The sequence below is a fragment of the Gracilinanus agilis genome, chromosome 1 (assembly GCF_016433145.1).
Source record: "Gracilinanus agilis isolate LMUSP501 chromosome 1, AgileGrace, whole genome shotgun sequence".
NCBI classification, from domain to species: domain Eukaryota; kingdom Metazoa; phylum Chordata; class Mammalia; order Didelphimorphia; family Didelphidae; genus Gracilinanus; species Gracilinanus agilis.
Window position 1 is genome coordinate 569848104 of NC_058130.1, and position 18236 is coordinate 569866339.

General features: G+C 33.3%; 1 protein-coding gene across 1 annotated transcript in view; it reads left to right on the plus strand.

The window, feature by feature from the left end:
• Positions 1 to 18236, plus strand: part of CCDC102B (coiled-coil domain containing 102B) — a 527613-nt gene that overhangs the window by 105714 nt on the left and 403663 nt on the right. Inside the window, exons 3-4 of the mRNA XM_044658091.1 lie at positions 5871 to 6490; positions 9183 to 9397. Of these exons, the coding sequence (XP_044514026.1) occupies positions 5888 to 6490; positions 9183 to 9397 (818 nt within the window). The 5' untranslated portion in view covers positions 5871 to 5887. The remainder of the gene's footprint in view (positions 1 to 5870; positions 6491 to 9182; positions 9398 to 18236) is intronic.

An 18236-nucleotide genomic window follows, 5' to 3' on the forward strand; every position in this document is an offset into this window, starting at 1 on the left:
GTAGTGGCTATGAATGACCTTCCTTTGGTTATTTATAATTCTACCCTCATAGGAGCAGACATTTTTTATTTGCCCAAATGAACTTTGGCTCTATGTAGGCATAGACATAGTAACACTCATATTCAATGAAAACTAACATATATATACATATATATATATATTTGTGTGTATTTTAAATTGTTATATACATATTAGATTAAATCTTATTACCATTTTGATATCTCCTTTTAATATTATTAATATTGCTGAATAGTAATATTATAATAACCCCTTTCCAGAAATACACTTGTCTAGTGGAAAACATACTAGTCAGAATCAGAAGATTCCTTTACAAATTCTAGAATTTACCCTTCCTAGGACATAACTATGGGTAAGTCACTGAAACTGTTTCAGTTTTATCTTATCAGTAAAAAGAATAGCAATAATAGTATTACTTCTGAATGTTGCTTTGAAGAAAGTGGTTAGTAAATCTCCAGTCTTATGTAATTATGTTTTTTCTTAGCAGTTCATTTTTGAAATAGGATTCAGATAGAAATGGCCTGAGGACAAGTATTATCCTCTTATTGTTGTTTAATATTTAATGTTTTTAGACTATTAAATGGAAGGATGAAATTTCTCTCTTTTGGAACTGAATAAGATTTATGTGTTATATGCCCACTTTCTATAGCCTCAAAATTAAAGCATCTTATGGGCAACTCCAACAACCAAAAGAATGAGAGGGATAATATGTACTCTTTCTTCATCTGTGATTCTATTTTTTCTTTTGCTAGGAATTGTTGTTAATTTCATTCTTCTCCTTAGTGAGAAAATTATTACAATAATGGCTGTCATTTGGAGGTTCTGGACCAATGATTTCAATAGGGTAGAGAATTCCCTCTACCATTGCAGATCTGAAAATATTCTGCAACTTACTTTCTTAGTAGCCTGGGCCACTGAAAGGTTAAGTGACTTGCCAAGAATACATTGCCAATTTTTGTCAGAGGCAACACCTGAATGCAGATCTTCCTTACTTTGCTTTTAAAAAATATGTAGTATGTCATTATTCCACAGTCTCTCTCTGTCTCTCTCTCTGTCTCTCTCTCTCTCTCTCTCTCTCTCTCTCTCCCTCTCTCTTTCTCTCTTCCTCCTTCATTCTCTCTTTCTTTCCCTCCCATTCTTTATGCACATATACATGCACATATATAATATGTATATATTTCACATGTATATGTACATAGAGTGTATATGTTGTTTTTAAATTTAGCTTCATATTGTAAAGAGTAATAATAGTATCATAGTATCACTAACATATAAAAAGAACAGGTGGCTCTCTCATATAGTTGCTTTCATTTAACCACAAATATATACTTTTAATAAAATTTTTGTATTCATGTGAAGAACTTACTCAGTTATTCAGGATGACAACATAATTCTTAAATAAATGTGTTTCAATAAATAGTTAATAAGGCAAGTATCCTGTTGTGATGGATTAGATGATTTAATAAGCTACTCGTTTTGCTTTTTTAGTTGAAAATATTTAGAATTGGAGAAATGATGTAAGTTCATGTACTGAATTATGAGAACCAACTCACTTATTTAGTCAGCTGTGAAAAGTATGAAGCTAATTGGTAGGCAAAATCCTAATGTACCAACATTCAATTAAAGTGTCTGAAAATCACCAGCGGAATAAAAGTTAACAAGATACTTTTTAATATGTTGTAAATTTATGACAATGGTTAATTTTAACATATAGAGTTGATAAATTTAAGTTTAATGCCCTCATGAAAATGACTGTCACACATCAGATGACTTTGAAAAAGAAATTCCCTTATTAGGTGTTGTATACTTTTACACGGGCAGGTGATATTTATTCGAGCTCTATTGGAATGTTTTTCTTTTTTTTTTATAGAGGTACTAGTCATGGTTCATTTTTAGATTTAGAAATTGGGTAAGCTACATTACTATCACCCTAAATTATAGCAAATGAATGGAAGAATAATTGCAAATCAACAGCTATTCAAATATGATTGGATATATGCCAATGCTAACAAAAGGATTGCAACCACGAGTCCATCTCATTACACTCAGGGGTGAATAGTTTTGGAACATGTCCAGCTCACTTGCTAAAATGTGAGTTTTCAACAACTGAAAATGATATTCATTTTCTATCTCATAGACTCTGTTTCACTGAATTGAGGCTGGTCTGTTAGAATCTCATTTAGTGGAGAAAAATGGATTGGTTATAGAAAAATGGTTTGTGATCTGAAACATAATGAAGTGAAAACAAAAATGAGGGTAAAGAAGGATATAGAGTGTCTGTGTATATGTGTATAAAATGTCATCTGATAAGCAGGTGGACAATATAATGTTATCTAGTATATCTATCTGATTTTACTGGCAGTTAGATAAACCCAGAAGTTCATGTTGCATTCATTTTGTTTCTTCAGTTTATATTTTTATTTGCTGCTAAGTACTATGTTGCTTTATAGTTAACAGGGAAATCATGACAGGAGAGATAGAAACAGATATTAGAAGAAATATTAGAAAAATGCTTACTAGATTCATTATATTCTTTTGCAGCTTTTATCAAAGAGAATTGAAAAACTAATTTAAATACTGGAAAATTCCTTAACAAAGAACATGTGAGATGAAAACTTTTTACCTTTTCAACATTTCCCTTTAATATCATTAATACTGCTGAATGTGAATACTAAAACAACCCATTTCCAGAAATCTAGTTGACCAGTCAAAAACATACTTGTCATACTAAAGTGCTACATTCTGATCATATTATACTGCTCCTCCCTCCTCATAACTCTTTTACTAACTGTAAAGAGAAGAGGAACTCAAACTGGAACAACTAAATTTAGAGCAAATAGCATAAAAATGGAAAAGAAATGGAAATTAAATTTTGAAGTCAGACCATAGAGATTTATTCGTCTTCTAAGTTTCAAATTCCCATTCAACTTCAAATAAATATTGAATTGGTATGGGTACTTCTTCACAGGGGATAAAACTGGGCAAATATTTCTTCAGTCTGTTAGAGACCTAGCAATTTTGTTTGTTTATTTCACCCTGTACATGAAAGTAAGGAACTATTTGTAATATGGTTTACTATTAAATGAAGATTATTTTAAGATTCTCTGCCAGGTGGTAAGTTAGATATTTAAGAAGGCATATTAACTATTTTATGCTACCATAATATAATCATAGATTTGGGAAAGGTCAATATAGCAAAGGATTTTAGAGATTATTTAAATTGTAGACTAGTAAACTTGACTTCTCTTTTTGTCACAATTCTAGCAATTAGAACTAATGACATTTTGGCATAATGGAAAGAGAGCTGATCTCAAAACCCCCAGGACTTATGTCCAAATTTAATCTCTGACACATTACTCTGATACATATGTTAATATTCAAAGGTAATTTGCCAGAATTCAAGGAAATTCTCTAGTATCATAAGTTGAAACCTGGATACTGTTTAGCACTGGCAAAGGAAGTTTCCTCACCAAGAGTTCCCTACGTTAGTGAAATCACAGATCAAAATATTCCTTTCTCTCCACAAAGGAAAAAAAAATCTACTCATCATTTTTGTCAGTGATGAAAATTCTTTCAAATATGTAGTAACAGAAACAACTTTGATCATCCTCTAATTATTAATATCAAAGTGAGACATATAATACAATATATCTTACTAATCAAATGTATTTGATACCATCATGAAAGTCTGAATTAAAAAGAAATTTCCTTTAAGTGGTCAGTTTCTACAGATGTTTCTGGTTACAGATCAGATTGTGCTGATTTCTCCTTTTCCTGGAGAACTGTAGACTCTTCTAAATAAGATCTACGATCATTTAAAACCAAATTCTAGCTAACTCTCCATCGGGGAAAAATCAAGAGGATGATCGATTCTCAGTTTCCAGACTACTATGATATGAAATGAAAACAAAACATAAGGGCTAGAATAAATCTATATAATCTCTCTCTCTCTCTCTCTCTCTCTCTCTCTCTCTATATATATATATATATATATATATATATATATGTATACATATATATAATTTGTGCCCCTTTCATATCTATCTATCTGTCCATCACTCTATCTTTTATCCATCTATACATCTCTCTATCTTTTTAACATTACTAATCTTGCCCTTGTATGATATATATAGTCTGCTTATGGACCTATATAATAGGGTTATTTATCAAAGTCAGATCTCCCAGAGCTTGTGTTCCTTTGACCTAGCTTTGAGATTTCAGGATCACCTCTAAAAAATGAAACATCAAGGAAAGTGTTAGGAAACTAGAAAAGCAAAAAGAAATGGGTAATGTCTTGTCAAGGGATTAAATATAGCTCAGTAGGTTCTGAAATTACATTACTGTATATATAGTCAGACTCAAAGAGTAGTCAATGGTACAATATTAATCTGGCAGTTTGGCTTCAGTGGTGTACTACTGAGATATGTGCTCAGATTGACCCTGTCCTACTTCACATTGCTACCAATGTTTTGAAGAAAATGGTTTTTGAATTTTAAGGTAATCCTAATTAACTAGTTAATAGATGGGAAGACAGATTTAAGATTTTAAAATATCTTGTTAGAATATTTAGCCAGAATAAATGTAAAGTCTTTCACTTGAGTAACTGTGAAAAGTCACTAATCATCATCAAGAAACATTTTTTTTAAATAAATTCCATGTGCATATCTAGAATTTGAATCTGGCCTTTAGCTAAAATACAACTCAAGCAAAGAGATAGAGGGCACTTAGCTAACCTTACTGAGTCAAAGTTATGTTTTCTGCATAAATTATATCCTGGGTAACTAAAATCACTTGCAGAGGTGATTGTCTGAGATCAGAGATCTTAAGGATAAGGGAAAATGGGAGACATTCCACTATCATAGAAGAGGGCAAATGCCTCAACTTAAAAAAAAAAGGAACGAAAGTGAACACATTAATACTGAATTAGGAACAAAGGAGGGAATTTATACCTTAAGAGAAGGAAAATCTTCCTAACACTTTGAACTGCTACCAAATGGAATGGACTTATAAATTTCTCATCAAAAGGAATTTTCAAGTAGAGTTTATATGGGAGACTGTTGGGGAAACATTATAGACATTCATTCTTTCTAAATGCCATTTAAAAACTCTTATACAGTATGTCAAATTCTGAGTGTCTGTATAAATACAGTATTTCCACTGTCCATCAGGGCCGAGAGTAGGTCACAACAGAAATGGTAGGAAATCTATTCCATGTTTCACTTCCTTATTGTCCACTTAGTTGTTTCATCAATATTTTGGGGTTGATTTGATTTAGTTAAATCTCATGCTACACTTTCTGCTGTCTCACTTTGCCTTATGTTTTTTTTTTATTTCTATTTTGTGAGACGATACTGACAACTGTCTCCTATCATCCTATTTCATAGTATTTAAAAAATAATTAATATTCAAGGCAGTTTGGTTTAATGGAAAGAGAGCTGTATTCAGAGTCAATGGACCTAGGATGAAATTACTAACCATTTAACCTTGGCTCAGTTAATTGGTCTCTATAAGTCTCAGATTCCTAATCTGTAAATGAAAAGTTTGGACTGGATAATCTCCAAAGTTCTTCCTAAATCCAATTCTATAATTCTATGATTATACTTTAAATTGGTGATTCCTTTAGCTTCCATGTCTCTTCAATGCACTGGCAAATTGAATGATTGTTTTAAAGGGATTTTGAGGCTCTTTTGATCCCTTCCTTATTGTGTTTTCTTTGTATTGGTTAGACAATTAAGAGAGATCTCCTTCATTTCATACTTGATTTTTAAATATATTTAGTATAATGAGGAGGATATACAAATTTATTTGGCAAATAAACTAAATATATACTAATATTATTCTCTCTTTTAAAGACATCAAACTGTGAAGCATGAATTTAGATTCCATTCACAAGTTAATTGAAGAAACGCAAATTTTCAAGCTCCAGCAATCTTCCCTGGGCTCACCTTGTGAACCAGCAGTACCTGCCTCACCACTTCATGAACCCTGTAATTCTTATTTACCACCCCAAGGCTTACATTCATATGGTGCCCGGAACGTCTATGCTCACTCCTACAGGGACAATGACTGGGATATCTGTGAAGAGCTTCGAGTTCGAGAACTTGAAGAAGTCAAAGCCAGAGCTGCCCAAATGGAAAAAACCATGCGCTGGTGGTCAGACTGCACTGCCAATTGGAGAGAGAAATGGAGTAAAGTCCGAATAGAAAGGAATAAAGCCAGAGAAGAAGGAAGGCAGCTCAGAATAAGGTTAGAGATGACAATGAAAGAATTAAGTGCCCTCAAAAAGAAACAAAGTTCACAAAACGAAAAGGAGACATTGGATACTGAAAACATCTGGAAGGAGAAACCTAGTCTTCTTGAAGTCTCCTGTTCACAGGATGCTCAATTTCCAATGGCTTCCCAGGAATATGATCCTAATAGGGTCAATTTGGAAAAAACACACGTTTCTATTAAAGAAAATATAAACAAGAAGGTAAGGAGCAAATGTCCTTGGTTAATCTCATTTTCCTCTGGTATTTTTTCAATTTTTTTCTTTTTAAAATGTTTAAAATTCATTTAGTTTCTGTCGTATTAAAAAAGCTATGTAGATATTTTCAATTAGGCTAATTAAAATACCATAATGGAATGGCCGATGAAACAAAGAAAAAGTACGAAATACTTTTTAATACTATATTGCCCCCTTCCATTTCTCTGGAGTGGCATTTGGTCAGGGAAAACTGTATAAAACAGAGTTCAGAATAGCCTTTGGAAGGAGGCCGGAAGTAACTGAACATTACTTCATTAAGCCATCACTGTATATTACATTCTTCAATTTCTGTTTGATCCTCTATCTAAAAAGGTACTTTATCTTGTAAAAAAATTACAATTACAGACCTAAACTTTAAGTTTTACCCATGGGACTTTAGGAAAATTGAAGGTAATAGGTATAACATGGAAAGTATGTGTGTGTATGTCTATATGTATGAATCTAGCGGCATTAGGATCAGAATTACTTCTATTTGTAATCAAAATTTTAGTTCTACATTGTAACACTCTAGTCCATAAAACATAGTATTCTGTAAAGTGTTGAAAATATGCTTTAATTCATCACATCCTAGAGTGACATTGATGAGCTGAATTGTTCTTCAGAGAAGAGTAAAATGATGGGGAGGGTTAAATCATGGGATTTGAAGATTAGCTGGAAATGAGAATGTTTAGCTTAGAAAAGAGAAGACTATAGAATGGGGACAATGATAGTGGTTTTAAGGTATTTGACAAACTAGACTTATTTTTCCTTTCATTTTTTTTTTTGTCCAAGAATACAAAAGTAGGAGAAATGGTTAGAAGTTATAAGGGGGCATATTTAAGCTTGAAATAAGAGGGAAAGTATCTAAATAATTGCCACTGACCAAAAGTAAAATGAATTCTCTGTTTCTGGAAGTGTAGAATATGAGACCTCACTGGGGGTCTTATAGCAAAGACTAGGTGACCATTTACTTATCAGGTGTGTTGCATTCTTTTCTCAGATATGGGTTAGAATAGCCTGCCAGTTTAAGGCCTTTTAAATTATGGAATTCTGTATTTCCTTGTGACAATGAGATTCCACTAACCATGAGATATTTAATAGATAATGTTGAAATAAATGAGTGCAGGAAAGAATATGTTAACATAATTAATTATGGAATCTTAATTAACATTTGTTAATTTGTTAATAGGATACATGAGAAATCATGTAGGAATGTGGCAGAGGAGAGGGATAGTGACTCAAATAATTTACAATATAAATAAAATATATTTAAGTATAAATAAATTCAGGATGTATCTAAGACTGAAATTTCTTCAGGAGTTACAGGAAATGAATCACCATCAGATGTAAAAGAAGCCTCAAGCAGCTGTTGGGATTTAGAGCAGCCTCTTCTGCCAGCTCTGAACATAATGAAAAGGGCCATGCCTGGTTTGTCTCTGCTTACTATTTGCTTAGTGCATTACACACATCCCATTTGTTATTTGACAACTATTGTACAGAGTGGAAAGCACATATTTTTTCTAATGAAGAAAAGGAAGAATAAAATTAAATGTTACTGCCTGTACATGCTACTTTAAAAATGAGATCTAATATATTGGTTTATTCTGATCTTGTGATGTATATAAAAAGATCAATGGAAGTACTAACAGATTCCTTTTTCTCAGTGGAAATTCATAACAAGTATACATTTAAATGTTACATATATATCTGGTATGATTAGCTTTGGTTGCCATTACAACATAAGATGGTTAAGTTACACTAATTATGGTTCTCCCCTGAACAAAGACAGACATGGGGCTTTAATATGTTCATGTTTCCTCAAATACTCAGACCTCTTAATTCATTAGCCTCCTCAACTCCCATGACCCTCACTTCTCCTCAATGATATATAAAAATGGTTATATGCTGATATTACCATTACCCACACGTATTTACTTCCATATTCAAGAACTTTAAAATTTCTCTATCTGGTCCTTCCATTTCTACCTGTTCCTTCAAAACCTTCATCATCATAATCACAAGTCTCTCTACTTTTCAGTGTTTTCCTAGGCTATTACTCCTGTTCTTGCTCTTCTTTTCACCCTTACAAATCTGATCTATAGATATTCCCACTTCCTCCAGGATTGCAGGCAACTTACTAAGATTGTAGGTCAGAAGAGCTAAACACATGGTCTGACCATGAAGCTAAACCAGATTAAAATGTAATTTGGGAGTATTTTTAAAAAATAAATAAAAATTCAATAGAACAAGGATAATACACACGCATATACATATGCATGTATATGTATATATAAATTAATATTTTCCCACATGAATTCTTATGTATAGTTTAGTGACTCTCATTTCAGCTTGAGGTTGATACCAGTGGTATGTCACCAAAGAATTGCTGATTTCCATCAGTGAAGTGATTTACAATACTTGGGGTTGCCTTCAGCTATGGAGAAGTATAAATACAAGTCCCAACAAAACAAATGAACAAAAAAAAACTTTGTACATTGAGAAGATAATAACATTATTTTGAATATTCTCAATAAGGAAAATGTGCCTCAATCAATTACTTTCCCATATTTCTCCTGAGACAAATATAAAATTAGGCATTAAATCACTGAGTACATTTGTTTTGCTTTGGTTTAAAATGTGTCTTTATATTTTTCCCTAGGAAATAGAAATGGTTGCCAACCCAGTAAAATTCAACCAGGATTTGGATTTACAGTGCTCTGACTTCTTCGTAAAAGGTATATCTGGCACCTGTGTGACAAAGCCTACACTGAGGCTGGATAATGTAGCACCACCATTGGGGAAGGAATTAACCCAGATTTCAACCCTAAAGTTTCATTTGGATGAGTCTCAGAAAATTTTATGGAAGGAAAGAGAGTAAGTACAAATCACAGTATCTTTGAACTAAGCGTAGCTTTAAATCACTAAAAAAAGTTATAGATAAATGTTATAAGGAAATGTGCGTTCACCATTATCTTTGTAAGCAGTGGAAAGAAAGAAAGAAATTTGGAGTCAAAAAGATCTTGCTCTGATCCTTACTAACTGTGTGACTATGAGTAAGTCACTTTGCTTCTCTGAGGTTCAATTTCTAATCTGTAAAATGGGAATAATAATACCTATAATATCTATTATAGAATTTTTGTGAAAATGAAACAATATAATGTTTGTAAAGTTCTTTGAAATGGTATATGTGTCAGTAATTATAATTATAATCTTCCATGATTTGTCAAATATAATAATTGAGTATTTATTTTGCAAAAACATCTCATAAGTAAATAAGTTTTTGTAGGTGCTTTGCAAGATTTTCTTCAAGCATCTGCTTTTCTGGAGGGGAGGAGAGGTAATTTTGAGATGTTTGCTTTAATTTTATCAGCAATTTAAAATATTTTATTTTATATGTAAAACAATTATTAACATTCAGTTCCAAATTCTCTCCCTCTCTTGATCCTTTCTTTCCCTCCCCACTACCTGAGATTGTGAGCCATTTGATATAGACTTTACATGTAAAGCACTTATTCTTCAAATCTGACTGGTGCCTTTCTTAATTCTCATGATGTTCCTAGAAATTAAGTTGGTAAATACAAAGAAAGATTAAATATGCTTTTAGGGGAACCACAACTCTGGTCCTATGAAGAAACTAAGTGCTAATGAAATGACTTTTTAAAAACTACATCTGTGATTTTAAACACATAAGGAACTCCTGGTGATGAAATTCCTATGGCATTTCATTTTTGTTCCTTCATTGTAAATCATAGTCTTAGAAGATAGCCTATGCTTTGAGAATTGGAATGATTTGTCCAGGATCCTACAGTCATTATGTGCTAGGTCTTCTTAACTTTGAGGTGACTATGCTAGGCTTTTCACTAAAAAAATGTATCATGACTGAAGTAACCCTAAACATTAATGACTAAAATCTATGTAGCACTTTAAAATTTGAAAAGTACTCGATTTATAAGATCTCATTTGACCCATCCTCATAGTGACTTGTTAGGAGGATATTGTTATTAGCTCCATTTCACAGATAAGAAAATTGAGACAGAGATAAAACGATTCACTCATCTTCACATAGCCAATAATTGTATGTCTATTGCAGGATTTAAGCTCAATTTTTTCTATTATTCACATTTAGTTATCTCTAGATACATCAAAATGGAATTTATGAGGAAGATTTCTTTTCTCTCTCTCCATATATAGATATATACATACATATACATACATACACACACACACACACACACATATATATATATATATATTTGATAATTGATTTGAAACACTCCAGGGTTAATATTGACAAATCATTAATCTTATTTAACTAGGAAGAAAAGCTAATACTTCATGCTAGTAAGCTTAGAAAGAATGATTAAAATTAATTTTGGAATCTATTTGAAAATTGAAACTATTATTATGCCCTAAAAGTCTTTTGATGTTCCTGTCTCAGATTATGAATTAATTCAAATAGTTCTATATTTGGAAAATTACAAAGTAGAGGGATACTCAATACTAGAACCAAATTAAGATACTAGCAAAAAGTGGTTTTTAATTTGCCTTGGCCAAGATAGACTAGGTTAACAAGTGCTCACATGCAACTCCATAAATAGCTTTTTAAAAATCCAATCATTTCCTGTTCTCTACCAAACAGATTCTTCTTTTTTATTGGTCCTGACCAAATATATTTCTCAGTTTATTTTCCTAATTAATCTATCAACAAAAACACATTTAAAAGAACCTATTATGTTCTTTCCAGGCTGTGTACTGGGGATTGCTGATGGGTAAAATGACAAAATCAAAATAATCTGTGGTCATTCATTTAGTCCTAGAATCCATCCCAACATATCAGCCAATACCTCTTTTATCTTTTATTATTAATAATTATTTTTTACTTGTCAATACAATCTTTAATAATGCTTTTCTGACATTTTGTGACTCATATTCTCTTCCTCCTTCCTATACTTTCTCCCTCCCCAAAATGGCAGGTAATTTGATATAAGTTGTAGATATGTTATCATACAATACATATTTCCATGAATCCCCCGTAGTTGTCTTGGATCCTTGTATTGCTGATAGTAGTTGTCATTCACCATTGATCACTGTCCATTATAACTGTTACTATGTATGACATTCTCCTGATTCTACTCACTGCACTTTGTATTACTTCATATAAGTCTTTCCAGGTTTATTATGTGATCATCTTGTTTGTCATTTCTTATGGCACAATTGCATTCCAAAATAATCACATACTACAATTTGTTCAGTTATTCCAAAATATGGCATATGAATATTTGGGTTGGAGATGTTTCAAAATTTGCACATTTCATGGCTTGCTCACAGAACATAATGCCTTCTTTGATGTGGGCCTGTCATTTACCATCTTTATGATGATTGTTCTCAAATCTGTCCTTCCTGTACCAATCTTTTTCCAGACATGTCAATGTAATTTCTTAATATTTATTTTTTGATATTTTGCAATCCATGTTCTCTCTTTCCTTCCCACCATGAAGTCAGGGAATGTGATACATATTATACTCATATTGTTATATAGTACATATTTTCATGTTCATCATGTTATGAAAGAAAACACACATTGCTTACACTAGACAAAAATGAATGGAGGAAATAAAGTAAAGAATGGTATATTTAAATTTTTATTCAGACTCACTCTGTTCCTTCTGTGGTGAAGAATAACCATTTTTAGTCACGAGTTTCTGAGAGTTAAACTTCTTGATAATGGTTAAGTCATTCTCAGTTGATCATCATACATTATTGTTGCTACTGGATACAAATTCTCCTGGTTCTGCTTACTTCACTTTGCATCACTTTATGTCTTTCTATTTTTGTGATCATTTTGTTTGTCATTTTTTATGGCACAATATTTTTTCCTTATAAGAATACATCACAACTTGTTCAACTACTCCCCAATTGATGGGCATCCTTTCAGTTTCTAATTCTTTGTCACCACGAGAAGAGCCCCTATAATTATTTTTGTACAGGTAGCTTCTTTTTCCTCATCTTTAGCCTCTTTGAGATACAGACCTACCAGTGGTATTGATGGATTGTAGGGCATACATAGTTTGATGGCCCTTTGGGCATGGTTCCAAATTGTTCCCTACAATGGTTGTATCAGTTCACAGTTCCACCAACGGTATATTAGTGTCCCAGTTTTACCACATTCCCTTTAACATTTGTTATTTTCCATTTTTGACGTATTTGTTTGGTAATCTTTATCTTTTCTTTAACAATAGTATTAATAACTTTGTTCATTCCTTTGCTGCTGCTGACGAAAATGTTATCTACAGCATTCCAGTTGACCCATTACATTAGTAACCTTTTCAATAAAGGACAAACATAAATGTGTAATAAATAACTAGATCTTTTCTAGAAATCCACACTATGTTTTACTCATCAAAGCTTCATCTTTTAGGGTTCCAGGAAAACATCCCTTCAATAATGTGTTTTAGAATTTTGTCAGTAATGAAGTCAAGCTCAGTGGACTAACTTTTGTAGCACTACAAAATTTTTCTCTTTTTATAATTGGGACCTTTCTCCTTCTAGAAACTTTATATACCTTTTGTGATCTCAGTGATCTTTCATAGATGAAAATATTGCCAATTCATCGATCTTTTAGTAGCTCTTTCACTTCCCCAAGATATAGTTCATAAGACCTTAAATCTTGAACTTCAAGGAATCTCAGAGGCCATCTAGTCACATTTTCCCTCTCCAATACCTTCCATTTACAGGTGATGACACAGCTCCAGGAAAGTTAAGTGACTTGCCAAAGGTTGTACAATGACAGAAGCAGGTCCCCTGATACCAAGACCAACATGCTTACCACTTTACTACACTTGGAGTGATTTAACTAAATTTTATGAGCAACAATCAAGTGCACTCTTACCATTTGCTCCATTTAATTTCCTTTTTTTTAACTCTTTCTTCTTTGACTATTTTTGTTATCCTTCCCAAAGCAAAGTTAATTCATTCTCCTTGCAAGAGAGTAAACAAAATAAATATATAATTGGAGAAGTTTGACCTTCTGACTTGCTATTGTTTTACCCTCTTAAATCCTTTTCTTGCCTTTATAGCTTAATTTTTTAATCCCTCTATTTTTTTAATCCCTCACACTATTTAAATAAGAGAGAGGTCATACTCTTCTGTATTTTTATCATCTTCACAAGCTGTTTTTCATGTATTCTGAACATGTCTTTTAAAATCAAAGCCTTTCCATGTGTCTTCTGTGCAGTCATTTCATTCTCTTTAAACAAATATTTTTGTTTTCTTCCTCACTGAAACAATTTCTGTTTTATTTTCTTTATGATTTCATGCTTGAGAGTTCTCATTCTTCTTGGGCCACTTCCTAGCAGAATATTTGACCATTATATTATAACTACTCATTTCTGAACCTTTTGAAATTTGAAATTTCATGTTTGTGAAAGTCAAACTGTGGTTCTCTTCTCCAACAATCATATATGGGCTCTATCAAACATCAATCAATAAGCATTTATTAAATGCTTCCTATATTCCAGGCATTGTGAATATGAAGACAAAAATAAAACAGGCCCTGCCATACAGGTGGTAATATTCTGTAGGGTGAAATAACACTTCTACACATATTTACATTCAAAATATAGAAGGTAAATTTGGGGAAGAGGTATGAGCAATAGATGAGATTGGGAAAGGCCTCACAGAAAGTCATATTTGAGTTCACTTTTGAAGAAATATATGAATTCCATGAGGCAGAGATGAAGAGGGTATAATTTCCAAGAATTGAAGCTAGCTTAAGACCAAGTTATGGAGATGGGAGAAGAAATGTCATGTGTCATGGGGAATAGCAAAAAATCCCACTTGGCTAGATTATAAAATAGGTGGGGAGCAATTTATAATAAAACTGGAAATATAGGTTGGAGACTCTTTGGGAAGAATTTAAGTACCAAATAAAATATTAATATTAGACCTAGAAGCAACAGGGAGCTAATGAAGTATTTTGAAGAGGGAAATGCTATTGTCAGATCTCTGCTTTTATTATTACTTAGTAACAGTATAGGTGCTGGATTAGAATATTGAAAAATTGTGGATAGGGAGACTATATAACTTTTTGTGATGTTCAAGTGAGGTGTGATAAAGGGTTGGACTAAGGCAGAGGCCATGTGAGTAGAGAGAAATAATGAAAGAGGTGTTGTGAGCATAAAATCAGCCAATTTTGGCATCAAATTGGATATGTGGGATGAATGAGAATGAATAGCCAAAAATGGCGCAGAGATTGTGAAGTGGGTGACTAAGAAGAAAGTGGTATCCTCTACAATATTAGAACATTCTGAAAAGAAGTGGGTTTTAGGAAAACATTTTTTGGTATTTGGAATTTGAGATATCTACTTGACAGATCCAACTGGTAGTCAGTTAGTCAGTAGAATGTGGTCACTTTAGGTTAGTGTTAGCATAGAGGACATTTGAAGGAGGAAGTTTCTAATATCCTTTCCTAGATTTAAACTATTTCTCTTCTAAAGAGCTCATTCTAAGTATGTACTTAATCTTTTCCAAAAGCATTGGCATCTCTCACCAAAAATTAACTACAGAAGGTAAAATCCCCTCCTCTAGAGTAGCACCAATAAATGTAACCCAGGTATAAGAAGGAATAGGCACGATTCAGAATTTGTTTTCTCTTTAATCTATTTGGAAAACAGCCCTATGGGTATTATGACTCAAGGTTTGTGTGCCCATGAATCAACATTAAGCTGCAATCCACATGAGACAATTACAAAGCCTTTTTTCCTCCCATCACAAGGGAATGTTTCCCAAGGATATAGTATGTGTTAGGACTATAAATCTTCCTAATCTTTTAAATTCTTCCTCCTGAAACCTTAGTAAGTGGGTGGCTTGTATTGAGCAATCCTGAATACAATTTTTGTTGCTCTCAGCTTTGGGGTACGTTCCCTTTTAATTTTCCAGAAACATCTGTTGCCATGACTAGATAATATCATAACTTATAGACAGCTATCCAGAACCCTTTATATAGAGACACATTTATGAATTCCTGACGAGCTGCAATAGGACCACCTAAGAAGAGGAACAGGAAAAGCAGTAGGGTTTGGGGGCATATAGTTCCTAACAAATCTTCATCTGTCTGCTTCCAATCTTTTCAAGAAGCACAGATAGGGAGGTATTTAGGCATTCATTTGATTGATTTATTCAGGGAAGTTACCATTATCTGATAACTCATATGTGAAGTATTTACTATTGTGTTTTTTAAAGTAGAATTAGTTTCCCATAACAAACTATAACTTATACAAATATCTTTTCCAAAATATTATATTATTATTAATAATCATTTTTAACGTGGTTACATGATTCATGCTCCTACTTTCCCCTTCACCCCCCGCACTCCCCTCACCCATGGCCGACGCACATTTCCACTGGTTTTATCATGTGTCCTTGATCAAGACCTATTTTCAAATTGTTGGTGGTTGTATTGGTGTGGTAGTTTCGAGTCCACATCCCCAATCATGTCCACCCCAACCCATGCGTTCAAGCAGTTGCTTTTCTTATATGTTTCCTCTCCTGCAGTTCTTCCTCTGAATGTAGGTAGTGTTCTTTACCATACATCCCTCAGAGGTGTCCTGGGTCATTGCATTGCTGCTGGTACAGAAGCCCATTACATTCGATTTTACCACAGTATATCAGTCTCTGTGTACAATGTTCTTCTGGCTCTGCTCCTTTCGCTCTGCATCAGTTCCCGGAGGTCTCTCCAGTTCGCCTGGAACTCCTCCAGTTTATTATTCCTTTTAGCACAATAGTATTCCATCACCCGCATATACCACAATTTGTTCAGTCATTCCCCAATTGAAGGACATACCCTCCTTTTCCAGTTTGTTGCCACCACAAAAAGCACAGCTATAAATATTTTCATACAAGTCTGTTTATCTATGATCTCTTTGGGGTACAAACCCAGCAATGGTATGGCTGGATCAAAGGGAAGGCATTCTTTTATAGCCCCTTGAGCATGATTCCAAATTGCCAGCCAGAATGGCTGGATCAGTTCACAACTCCACTAGCAGTGCATTAATGTCCCAATTTTGCCACATCCCCTCCAACATTCATTATTCTCCCCTTCTTTCATTTTAGCCAATCTGCTAGGTGTGAGGTGATACCTCAGAGTTGTTTTGATTTGCATTTCTCTAATTATTAGAGATTTGGAACACTTTCTCATGTACTTATTGATACTTTTGATTTCTTTACCTGAAAATTGCCTATTCATGTCTCTTGCCCATTTATCATTTGGGGAATGGCTTGATTTTTTATACAATTGCTTTAACTCCTTGTATATTTGAGTAATTAGACCCCTGTCAGAGTTTTTCGTCATAAAGATTTTTTCCCAATTTGTTGTTTCCCTTCTGATTTTGACTACATTGTTTTTGTTTGTACAAAAGCTTTTTAATTTAATATAATCAAAACCATTTAATTTACATTTTGTAATTTTCTCTAACTCTTGCTTGGTTTTAAAGTCTTTCCTTTCCCAGAGATCTGACAAGTATACTATTCTGTGTTCAACTAATTTACTTACAATTTCCCTCTTTATATTCAAGTCGTTCACCCATTCTGAATTTATCTTGGTGTAGGGTTTGAGATGTTGATCTAGACCTAATCTCTCCCATATTGTTTTCCAAATTTCCCAGCAGTTTTTGTCAAATAGTGGATTCATGTCCCAAAAGTTGGGCTCTTTGGGTTTATCATACACTGTCTTGCTGATGTCATTTACCCCAAGTCTATTCCACTGATCCTCCTCTCTATCTCTTAGCCAGTACCATATTGTTTTGATGACTGCTGCTTTATAGTATAGTTTAATATCTGGTACTGCTAGGCCCCCTTCCTTCACATTTTTTTCATTATTTCCCTTGATATTCTTGATCTTTTGTTATTCCAAATGAAATTTGTTATAGTTTTTTCTAATTCAGCAAAGAAGTTTTTTGGTAGCTTGATAGGTATGGCGCTAAATAGGTAAATTAATTTGGGTAGAATTGTCATTTTTATTATCTTAGCTCGTCCTACCCATGAGCAATCAATGGCTTTCCAATTGTTTAGATCCAGTTTTATTTGTTTGGAAAGTGTTTTGTAGTTGTTTTCATATAATTGCTGTGTTTGTTTTGGTAGATAGATTCCTAAGTATTTTATATTGTCTAGGGTGATTTTAAATGGTGTTTCTCTTTCTACTTCTTGCTGCTCTAATGTGTTGGAAATGTATAGAAATGCTGATGATTTATGTGCATTTATTTTGTATCCTTCTCTACCTGTGCATTTCCTGCTGCCTACAAACATTTTCTTGTTAATCCTATCTTGAAAAGAAATAAAATAACATTCATTTGTTCCTTCCATCCCCAGTAACTATTGTTCTGCATCTCTTTTGCTCCTTTATAGCTACCTTCCTCAAAATGCTACCTATAATAAGTGCCTCCACTTTCTTTCCCTTGCTCTCTTCTAATCTAGCTTCTGCCCTTATTATTCTTCCCAAACTGCTCTCTTCAAAGTAATTGATTGCTTAGTTGCTAAATCCAATGGCCTTTTCTCAATCCTCATAGTCTCTCTTCAGCCCTTCACACAGTTTATCTCTGTCTTCTCCTTGACCATCTCTTCTTTCTGGGTTTTTAGAAAACCATTCTCTCTGGGTTTTCCTCCTCTCTACTGATGGTTCCTTTGTCTTCTTTGCTGAAACTTCCTCCATATTATGCTG